The sequence below is a fragment of the Scyliorhinus torazame genome, chromosome 2 (genome assembly GCF_047496885.1).
Source record: "Scyliorhinus torazame isolate Kashiwa2021f chromosome 2, sScyTor2.1, whole genome shotgun sequence".
Classification (NCBI taxonomy): Eukaryota; Metazoa; Chordata; class Chondrichthyes; order Carcharhiniformes; family Scyliorhinidae; genus Scyliorhinus; species Scyliorhinus torazame.
In genome coordinates this window covers 57,186,356-57,198,403 of record NC_092708.1, presented here as the reverse complement: position 1 = coordinate 57,198,403, position 12,048 = coordinate 57,186,356, and the positions used below count along the sequence as shown (strand labels likewise).

General features: G+C 46.5%; 1 protein-coding gene across 3 annotated transcripts in view; it reads left to right on the top strand.

Moving 5' to 3' along the window:
* The window catches only part of arhgap15 (Rho GTPase activating protein 15), a 1,048,441-nt gene that overhangs the window by 149,297 nt on the left and 887,096 nt on the right, over nucleotides 1-12,048 (top strand). For all 3 annotated transcript variants that reach the window (XM_072471657.1, XM_072471649.1, XM_072471663.1), the window contains exon 3: nucleotides 11,009-11,179. In XM_072471657.1, coding sequence (XP_072327758.1) covers nucleotides 11,009-11,179 — 171 coding nt within the window. The remainder of the gene's footprint in view (nucleotides 1-11,008; nucleotides 11,180-12,048) is intronic.

The window sequence follows — 12,048 nt, the reverse complement described above, 5'->3', positions numbered from 1 at the left end:
GCGTCACGTGCGATGACCCCCATGGAGCAGTGCTACGCGCAGATAGAAAAGGAGTGCCTGGGCCTTCTGACCGGTGTTGTTAAATTTCCCGATTATGTCTACGGACTTTCTCAATTCACCGTCGAGACCAACCATCGCCTGCTGGTCAGTATAATACAGAAAGACTTGAATGATATGACGCTTCGCCTCCAGCGTATTCTTCTCAAGCTCCGGTGATACGACTTCCAGCTGGTATACACCCCAGGCACGGACCTCATCATTGCTGATGCTCTCTCCAGGGCTGTCAACACTCCATGTGACCCAGCGGGATTTGGCTGCCAGGTTGACGCCCATGTGGCATTCGTGGCCTCCAATCTACCTGCCTCGGATGAACGCCTCGTCCAAATTCGCATGCGCCAGCTTGTCCTGGAACAACTACACGAGGGCCATCTTGGCGTGGAAAAGTGCCGCTGACGGGCCCGAGAGGCAGTGTACTGACCCGGCATTAATGAGGACATAGCCAACACAGTGCTCAACTGCCCCACTTGTCAGCGCTTCCAGCCAGCCCAACCACGTGAGACCCTGTAGCCTCATGAGTTGGTCACGTCACCATGGAACAAGGTGGGCATCGACCTGTTCCACGCACTGGGTAGAGACTATGTCCTGTTCGTGGACTACTTTTCGAATTACCCGGAGGTGATACGGTTGCACGACCTCACATCGTCTGCCGTCATTCGTGCATGTAAAGAAACCTTTGATCAACACGGCATCCCGCTCACGGTTATGTCAGAGAATGGCCCCTGCTTCGCCAGCCAAGAAAGTTCCAACTTTGCCAAGCGATACAATTTTGCCCATGTGACATCCAGTCCCCTGTGCCCCCAATCCAACGGCAAAGCGGAGAAGGGAGTACATATCGTCAAACGGCTCCTATGCAAGGCTGCCGATGCTGGGTCTGATTTCTACCTTGCCTTGCTGGCCTATCGCTCCGCCCCACTGTTCACTGGCCTGTCGCCAGCCCAATTACTCATGAATCGCACCCTAAGGACGACGGTGCCGTCCATCCATGTCCCAGACCTCAACCATTTTCCGGCCCTTCGCCGGATGCAGCTGTCTCGTGCACAGCACAAGGCGGCTCATGACTCCCGTGCAGCTGATCTCCCTGCTCTGGCTCCAGATGACAACGTCCGCGTCCATCTTCCGGATGGTGGCTGGTCTGCAACCGCTGTTGTCCTTCGACAGGTGGCCCCCCGCTCGTTCCTGGTTCGTCTACCGGGTGGCTCTATTCTGCGCCGCAATCGACGCGCCCTTCGTCTTGTTCCAGGCTTGCCACGTGATCCTCCACTGTCGCCTCGCCCTCCTGCTGACCCTGCCACGGACTATGCAGACCTCCCTGTCACTCTGCCTCCCCCTGACATTGACGCAGTCCTGCCCACTCCTGAACCGACGGCTCTCGACCCACCCTTGAGGCTGTCAACCAGAATTCGTCACCCACCTCAGAGACTAAATTTATGAACTTTTCAAATTTATGGACTCTCTGAATTGTTTTGTAACTTTGTTTGATCGTTTCCCTGGTTTGTATATAGTGTTGATCTCGTTACTCTTGTTGCATACTGCTTCTCTGCACCAGGCACCTTCCCATGTAAATAGCTTAGTTCTCTTCTACATATTCCTGTAAATATGTCTTTGCACCCCACACGTAGTTAGGAACATTATCACCACACATTATTTATTGCCACAAACATACATTTATTTTATAAAAGGGGGGATGTCATAATATACACCAGTATACCATGGTGCAGACACACAGACTGATGGACACACAGCAAGACCAATCAACACACACAACACCGCAGCCAATCACCAGTTAGAGCACACTCACTATAAAGACAGAGGGCATCAGTTTTCCCGCTCATTCGGGATGCAGCCTCTCAGAAGGACAGAGCTTACACCATACAGCACAGATCTTCACCATGTGCTGAGTGCATAGACTGGTTAGGACAGGCATAGGTCTTTAGTTTAATCTAACATCGTGTTAACCCACAGTGAAAATATGTTCAACAGTTTCTAGCTTAATAAAATAGTGTTGCACTATTACAAGTGTTGGTAGCCTGTCTATGTTACTGCTAAGGTAAACGTAGTCTCCACAGACCCAGAATACCCAACACATCACACCCATCCCAGTCCATCGCTCACACCCTTCAGAGAGACGATGGAGGCAGGTCGGAATGAAAGAGTGTTTAATCGTGACTAAATACATTATTGTGCTTTGGCTGCTACCTTTAACCTATGTGCCAACTTTACTGTGTCTAACTTCCTTATTTGCGTGGCCGACTGTGTGCAGTGGATGGAAAGTTTTCCGCGTGGAGGTCGGTGACCAGTGGTATCCCGCAGGGATCTGTTCTGGGACCTCTGCTCTTTGTGGTTTTTATGAATGACTTGGGTGAGGAAGTGGAAGGGTGGGTTAGTAAGTTTGCCGATGACATGAAGGTTGGCGGAGTTGTAAATAGTGTTGAGGGTTGTTGCAGGTCACAACAGGACATTGACATGATGCAGAGCTGGGCTGAGAGGTGGCAGATGGGGTTCTACCTAGATAAATGTGAAGTGATTCATTTTGGAAGGTCGAATTTGAATGCTGAATATAGGGGAAAAGGCAGGATTCTTGGAAGTGTGGCGATCTTGGAAGTGGGATCTTGAGGTCCATGTACATAGATCCCTCAAAGTTGCCACCCAGATTGATAGGGTTGTTAAGAAGGCGTATGGTGTGTTGGCTTTCATTAACAGCGGGATTAAGTTTAACAGCCGTGAGGTTTTGCTGCAGCTTTATAAAACCCTAGTTAGACCACACTTGGAATATTGTGTCCAGTTCTGGTCGCCTCATTAAAGGAAGGATGTGGATGCTTTGGAGAGGGTACAGAGGATATTTACCAGGATGCTGCCTGGACTGGAGGGCATGTCTTACAAAGAAAGGTTGAGGGAGCTCGGGCTTTTCTCACTGGAGAGAAGAAGGAAGAAAGGTGACTTGATAGAGGTGTACAAGGCGACAAGAGGCATGGGTAGAATGGATAGCCAGAGGCTTTTCCCCAGGGCGGAAATGGCTGTCACGAGAGGACATAATTTTAAGGTGATTGGAGGCAAGTGCAGGGGAGATATCAGAGGTCTGTTCTTTACACAGAGTGGAGGGTGCATGGAATGTACTGCCAGCGGCGGTGGTGGAGTCAGTTAAGTGACTCTTGGACAGGCACATGGACAGCAGTAAATTGAAAGGGTGTAGGTTAGGTTGATCTTAGATTCGGATAAGTGGTCGGTACAACATCATGGGCTGAAGGACCTGTAGTGTTCTATGTTCTACCGCTCCCTCTAGTTGTGACGCCAGACAGGACATCAGATGTAGAGACGGCCTGCTGCGTATCTTGCCATCTAGTAGCAGATGACTTTGGCAGCCATCCACTGGAGAGCCTGGACCTGGATAGACCCAGCCGATGTTCGAGTGTCACAGGTGGCCAGGTGCCACCTTGTTCTGTTTGCTGGCCATTAGATGCGCCAGTGTAAGGTGGGAGGGATTCAGAAACACTGGGGTAGTCCAGCACCTCCTTGCGGGAGGCACCGGGATGGGCTCCATCACTTCTTCCTCCCTCGGGGTGCTCGATGACCCACGGGCATCTCCTTGGGGTGGAGGTGAGGCCAGACTGAGCTCCAGAGGCCCCACTGTCACCTTGCGCTGCCAGTCCTGGATGCCCGTCCTCATCTCAACCACGGTGGTGTCGCCCTCAACCATAGAGCACTGAGACTGGGCCATGTGCCTCGGCGAACGAATCATGCCGTCCATTGCCTCAGCCCAGGTCAGTCAGTGCTCGGCCAATGCTCTCAACACCCTCAGCCTTTGTGACTGGCCAAGCTCTGGGGCGCCGCAGCAATGTCCAGGTGGGCCCAGCACATGGCTGCTGGTGACTGGATTCCCCTGACCTGAACCTCAGCCATTGACCGCACAGTGTGCCCCAACCCTTGGACAGTGAGGTTGAGTGTCTTTGCTTACAGGAAGATATAGGCGGGATGGTCAAATGGGCAGAAACGTGACTGGTTGAATTTAACCCTGAAAAGGGGAAAACTGGGGCTGTTTAGCACAGGGCTAAATCGCTGGCTTTGAAAGCAGACCAATTGAACCAGCAGCATGGTTCAATTCCCATAACAGCCTCCCCGAACAGGTGCCGGAATGTGGCGACTAGGGGCTTTTCACAGTAACTTCATTTGAAGCCTATTTGTGACAATAAGCAATTTTCATTTAATTCATTTCATTCATTCAAAGTGTGAGGTGATCCACTCTGGAAGGAATAATTCAACAAGGAAGTATTCAATGAACGGCCTGACGCTGGGAAGATCCGAGGAACAAAGGGACATTGGCGTGTTTGTCCATAGATCTCTGAAAGCAGAAGGGCAGATTAAAAAGGCATTTGGGACACTTGCCTTTATCAATCAAGACATAGATTACAAAAGAAGGGAGGTCATGTTGGAGTTGCTGACACCCCCTTCTGTATATCCTGGCTCTGCGTCTGCATCTTCACCAGTGTTTGGATCACACTTCCCTGAAGTGCGATACCGGTCTGGAGTATAGCTGGTCCTGGGATCGGGCAGCCCTCCGACTGTCCACTCCCTCGGGAGTTCCTATTCCCTCGTGGTATCCTGCAGCATGTGTGATGTGCGCAGTAGATGGTGACCCAGGAGCCTCTTCACTAAAATGCCCAATTGAGGTGATGGGGGTGGTCTCTGCGATAGTGGAAGGTGCAGGTGAATGCAGTGCTGTGAAGTCATGTTGCCCCCAGACAGGTCCACCAGGGTGTGCTGGGGCTATGGCTGGGGTCGAGTTACCCCAGAAGGGCCGACATGGTCTGATGGTGATCCTGCAAGATAAAAGACAGGACATATGGTGAGATCTTGGGAAGGAAATGTCTGGGACAGAAGGGCGACTCACTTGCTATAGGGGCATCATTTTGCATTAGGGGATCACTTGGTTATCGTATGCTGACCTCTGCCTCAGAGATAGCACTTTCCTGCAGCTCCCCGGATAATGCCATTGACCATTACTTTGACCTCTGCTCAGTGGGGGTGAGAGATGGAGGTCCGAGGATGCCCCCTCTAGTTTTCTCCTGCTCCCTTCTGTTATAGGCTGTCTTGTCCTATGGGACACATAAAGGATATGGTGAGATGCATGAAGGCGAGTTACAAGGGGGAATGTCTGCAATTGGTGGTAATTGGTGTCTGCAAGGCACCTGGCCAAAGAGGACATACAGGTGTTGGGGTTTGGTGTAGAGTGGGATGTGAGGGAGATGCGAGAAGATGGGTTTTGATTGGCCTATATGGGAGCGGGGATGTGATGTGCGGAGTGAGGGGCAGGAGTGAAGCCAGGGGAACAGAGGTGCTGACTCACCCGAACAGCCCTGAGGAGGTCTTCTTGCGGCATTGCGTCCCATGTCCCCCGGTGAGGTTCGCCATGCTGAGCACCTCGGACACCTCAGCCTGGACCCAGAAGTCTACCATGGGTGGTTGCCTCCTGCCCATCCGGAGGAAGAGGGAGTCCTGCCTCCCCTCTACTGCATCTAACATTCAAACAAGCTCCATGTCCATGAAGCATGGTGCTGGTCTTCGTGGAGTAATCCTCCTGGCTGGAATGAGAGTGTGTGGGGAGTGGAGTGCATATAAGCAGCTCCAACTTGTCAAACTCTCCAGTGCCAATTCCGTGCCAGCGGGAATGAGAATTGCTTGAGATTCACATGGGCAGAGTGCTATACATTAGCATGTCCTGAATTGCCCCAGAAATAGCTCCCCCAACGAGAACGCGAACCGCATGCAATTCAGTCCTGGCGCCAACACTTGGGCGCAATCAAATGGCCTTGTCACGCCCGGCCTGGTGACATGAGGAGGCCATTATATCTCGCGTGAGATTTGCAACGCTCAGAAACGAGATCTCACGAAACATCGAGATCTGGATCCAGATTTTCACATTTAGGTGCGCAGTTAGGCTCACTTAAATATGTCTGCGCCGGACTCTCCCAGTGTCCGCGAACTAACGCTCGCGCCTGGAAGATCTCGCCACACAAACTGGCACCCTGGCAGTGCCACTCTGAGCTTGTCAGTACAGAAAATGAAGTTAATTGCGGCCCCTTTGGAGTGTTCATCGCCAAGGCTAAAAAAAACAGAGTCCCGTTTGGTAGCGGGGTCATTCTCGGCGCTACAGGCACCAAGAAACACCCTGCTAAACGCACCCAAAACAGGATTCTGTTTTATTCCCGCTAAATCGTGGCCTTCGTCTCCCAAAAGGAGAATTTTGCCAAATATGATTTAATTAAGGCATATTCACATTTAATATGAATGCAAAGTAGTTTTGCTTTGCAAACGCTAGTGTAACTTGGCTGTGAAATTGCTGAAATGTAGCTCTGTAAACCAGCATGCAGTAGTAATGTAAGCAAAGCAAGGTTTCAAATGTTAACCTTTAAAAACCATTATTAATGACTGCGATCAGCTGTTCGTTAATATCAAAATGTGGCCATCAAGTATTTCTAGAGCTCTGTTTTTCTTGGCTAAAAAGTGGTGTGGAGACAGTAACATAACTTTGCTCTGGGTCATGATCAGGAATTACCTGCTCCCACGAGGCTGTGGATGCCGTCAGCTGACATTTTCAAGACTGACGTTGACAGATTTTTGTTTCCTAATATCAAGAGTAGTGGAAAAAGGGAGGATAAATTAAGTTTAGATACAAATCAACCATGAAAGAATAGAATAATGGAATATGCACAATAGGCCTATGTGGGCTGAAGGGCCCACAGTAATTCTTGCTTAATAGTGCAGTTGCATTCCTGAAAAGTGAAACTTTAAGCAAAACAAAATTAAGCAAATTAGTTGTTCCCATTGTAACCTACGTAAAAGCTGTAGTTAGTTTCTGTAGTGTATTTATTGCCAGAGTAAAACATTTCAACATTATATCTTGCAAGTTGAAATACTGTACATTCTAAATTACTATATATGTAACAGAAAAATATTTTCAAGTAAAATAAATTTCAAAATATAAAAGTAATATTCTAGCTCTTTCTATTTACCTCCTGCTCACTGCCTTTCCGGCTCACTGACCCTCCTACTCACTGCCTTAGCCACTCACCGCTTCCTATCCTGAACCTCAATTGCCACTTCATTCTCCCATACACCTGCTGTGAGCAATAGCTCAGGAGAAGAGTGGAAGAGAAAGGAAGCCAGTGAAGGAGTGAGATGAGCTAAGAGTAGGAGGGTTAGGGAGGAAAGCAGTGAGCAGGCAAGATGGAGATCAAGTGGGAGGATCGAGAAGCGGGAGGATCGGGAAGGGAAGCGGCGAGCAGGAAGGAAGGCAAGCAAGAGAGAGGCAATGAGTGTATCGGGGTCAATGAGTGGGATGCAGAAAAATCTAGTGCAGGCCACATAGGCTAGGGGATTTTGGTGGTGTAGATCGTCTTTGCACAAAAATGTAATGCGGAATTTTAAGAAAAAGAGGCTGTTGCTTTGAGTGCAATCAAATGCCTCCCCTCGCACTCACCCCAAATCATACACATTGGGTCACACAAAGATACCTAGACTCTGGCATGAAACAGATGCGGAATTCACTCCTGCTTAATGTGCATATCAGCCTCATTAGATTTAGATTTAGATTTATTGTCATATGTACCGAGGTACAGTTCTGTATGCAGTCCAGGGAGATCGTTCCATACATGAAAAAGATAATTCCATGCATGAAAAAACATAGGACATGCGATAAATACACAATGTAAATACATAGACAAAGACATCGGGTGAAGTATACAGAATATAGTGCTAATAAAGGAGAGCAAAAGCGTAGAGACATCAGTTCAGTCCATTAGAGGGTCTGGTAACTGTGTGGAAGAAGGTGTTTTTGAATCTGCGTATTCTGAGGCTTTTGTATCTCCTGCCCGATGGAAGAAGTTGGAATAGTGAATAAGCCAGGTGGGAGGGGTCTTTGATTACGCTGCCCGCTTTCCCAAGGCAGCGGGAGGTGGAGAGAGAGTCAAAGAATGCGAGGCGTGTTTGCGTGATGGACTGGGCTGTGTTATTGACTCTGTTGTTTCTATGGTCTTGGGCCGAGCAGTTGCCATACCAGGTTGTGATGCAGCCAGATAGGATGCTTTCGATGGTGCATCTGTAAAAATTGGTAAGAGTCAATGTGGACATGCCGAATTTCCTTAGTTTCCTGAGGAAGTATAGGCGCTGTATGATTCCTTGGTCGTAGATATGGATCCATATCTCGATGTTTCGTGAGATCTCGTTTCTGAGCGTTGCAAATCTCACGCGAGATATAATGGCCTCCTCATGTCACCAGGCCGGGCGTGACAAGGCCATTTGATTGCGCCCAAGTGTTGGCGCCAGGACTGAATTGCATGCGGTTCGCGTTCTCGTTGGGGTAGCCATGGTATAGATAGTCTTAAATATATAGATAGTCTCATTATATCTGTTATGTTAAAAGTGGAATAGCACAGAATGAAGCAACTTAAAATGGGGACTTACTGAGCTGTCTTGATTTTGTTTCCATGTAACAGGTAGCATTTTCAAGCCAATATCTTCAGTGCAATGGCACAAAGCTTGAAGTGACTCAACATTTACCACAGCTAGTCGTTGTCTTTCGATACAACTTAACATGCATTAGTATGATTTTTAACTTGCTATAGGATAATTTCACTATGGTCTTGTATATGCTAAAAGTCTATTACCTCTCAGGAAAACCATGAATTTACTAACTATTGGTTAAGTAAACTTCAATTGGCTTAAATAAAATAATTTTTCATTAACTTTTCACACAGAAGAAAATAACAATAGCATGCCATGTCCCTAGTTTCAGAAACGTATCTTGAAAATCACTAGTGTCATTGCTCTCCATCTGACCTATTTGAGGGAAGTTTTAAATTGGTGACGCATTAAGCTCAATCTGATTCTGTCACGGTTAAATGCAGTATTGCAGCATTAAAACCATCAGCGGGAAAATAAACTGGATGGAATTTGATCCTAATCCCTGAGGTCAAAGTGTAATGTCCATACTTCAATGTCACCCACTTTGATTGGTTAATTATTTCGAAAACACAACCCATGCTAGATTTATGATCCAATTGTATTTTATTTCAAATAAACCCCAAAATTGTTAACTTCATTCTGATTTTCATGTCAAATAATTTGCAGTCCTCACCATGTTAAAAGTATGCAGATATTCCGTACCTGTTTCTATCATATTGCCTCTTTAGAATTTCTAATTGCGCATAACTGTTTGTAACTGGACAAAATGCATGCAGTATCCAATTCAGAAAATGTCTTAACTGCTAGTAACTCTGAAACAACTGAAGCTTTTTATATTATTATGTTACAGCATTCCAGCATAGGGCTTAAGATCCATTATCCTATTTAAAAGCCAACAATTCTTTTCAATTCGTTTATGTATTTTGCACAGCTTCAGGAGGTCACAAAATGTTTCCCAGTCAATGAACTTTGAGCTGATGTTTTGACCTAGTAAAGTGCCACAAACGACAGAGAGAAAATGGTCAGATCATTTTGCAGTGATGGTAATCCATGGATAAATATTAATCGAGACAGGTGGTGATTTATAATTTTGTTCTTTAAGTTAACACGATTTTTTACATCCATTTCAGAGGATCGATTTAATCCTGCTTTAACTTTTCATCAGAACAGTGGTACCTCTGACAGTGCAGATTCCCTCAGTACTTGAGTGTCAGCCTAGATTAGGCGCTCTAGTCTCTGGAGTAGGGTTTGAACCCTTGGCCTTCTGATTCATTCGCGAGTGTGCTTCAACTGAACCAAAGACCAAACGGACAATGACATTTGACAGGCTTGTCAAATTTGACAGTGCCTCGTTTTTCCACCCCTTCTGCTGACACCAAGTCATGTCTAGGGATTGGTTTGCACCTGTGGTGCTGCTGGCCATTTGAATTGGCCATAGCAGGAAATCCTTGTCACACTGGGTTGTGCAACAGCAAAACACTTTGGAAAATTTACATTGCATAGTGGTTTCACCTATTATCAGAAAGATTGGAATTGACTGCTGACATTTTTCCCCTCATATTTGGCATCAGATTCTAGTTTAAAATAAATTGCTTCTAATAATAATAATTTTTATAATTGTCACAAGTTATTATTAACACTGCAATGAAGTTACTGCAAAATCCCCGAGTTGCCACACTCCGGCGTATGTTCGGATACATTGAAGGAGAATTCAGAATGTCCAATTCATCTAACAGCACGTCTTTCGGGACTTGTGGGAGGAAACCAGAGCACCCGGAGGAAAGCCACACAGACACGGGGAGAACGTGCAGATTCCGCACAGACAGTGATCCAAGCCGGGAATCGAACCTGGGACCCTGGCGCTGTGAAGAAACAGTGCTAACCATTGTGCTACTGTGTCGCCCATCTGAGATTATTGGTTTGCTTGAGCATAATGCATACAAGAAAATTGGAAGGGAAGGAGCACAAATCTGTAAAGGAGCCTTTCCTATCTTCCAACCTTCTGTTTTCCAACTAATGGATGGAAAGTAAATGAAGTACCTTGTATGGTTAGCAGTTAGCATGCCTATCTGGATTTTCCACATTCATCACACTCGGCAATCCAGTAGTTTCAGGTGCAGGAAGGGGGAAATCTCTTCTGGTTATCTTTTAAGCTGATGCAGAATTTGACCAGGAATGCTGAAATAAATAAAAATGTTCATCCTATGAATATTCAGTGAGGCACTGCGATATTTAAATTCTGACATCTTGATCAAACTCAATGGAAAGAAAATTGATGTAATCAGCCAGTAAATAAGGTTGCAAACTATAAATTGACCTTGGTATCATGACCGTTACAAGCTTGGAGGGCCGAGGGGCCTGTTTCTGTGCTGTATTGTTCTTTGTTCTTTGACATTAAGCACACTCATAACATTGTATACATTCAGATAGTCAATGTTTACCATGGATTCACTGCAGCTTCTAAACATGACACCCTTGTTTCTTTTCAAAGGATGGACCTACAGCTAATACCCAGCCAACATCCGCCACCGAACATCTTCCCTCACCCAACTTCAGTCCTGCCGCGGTGCAGCGTAGAGTGAAGAGCGGGGCTGCTAACTGTGACCGCCTCAGCCAAACAAAGTCAATGGTTCTTACTGACTCCAGCCCACTCAAATTACCAGTGAGTAGACAGTGTTGTATTTTGTTCCACTGTGAAGATGTGAGGAAATTATTTTGGAAAATTACTTTGGATTTGAAGTTCATGGTAGGCCAGTTGAAATATATTTTCAAAAAAGTCTCTGAATGTTACCCATATAAGCAATGGCAGCACACTTGAATTCAGTTTGTAGACACTAAAGACTTCATTTCTTAATTGTCGGTCGGGAATATCAGTTGGGATTTTGAACGATGAGCCATTTTATTGCACATTTTTAATTAAACTTGGAATTTCTATATTTAACAATGGAATCATAGAATCCCTACAATGCAGGAAGTGGCCATTTGGCCCAGCGACACTGCACCGATCCTTTGAAACACCACCTCGCCGCCTGCCTTGTAACTTCACCCTAAGGGACAATTTAGCATGTCTAATCCACCTAACCTGCACATCTTTGGACTGTGGGAGGAAACCGGAGCACCCGGAGGAAACCCACACAGACACTAGGAGAATGTGCCAACCCCACACAGACAGTAACCCAAGGGAGGAACTGAACCTGGATCCCTGGTGCTGTGAGGCAGCAGTGCTAACCACTGCGCCACCATGCCGCCCAAACTGGGGAAAGCATTCAACACTAAATGACTGCACAGCAAATGGTGGGGATTTATTTATTCTGATACAGCCAGGTTGAATAAAAGTGTTGTAGGAGTCAGTAATATTGTCTGGCAACACTCAATCACCCACAGATTTGAGCAGCAGAAGCTATTGCTGTCCATCTTTTTTCCATGATCTGACTGAAATTTCAAAAGATCAAGAAAGTTACATTCTTTTTTGGCAAACTTATGTATGAATGCTTCTGGAGCGAATACCTGCCACATACATCATTGAATCTT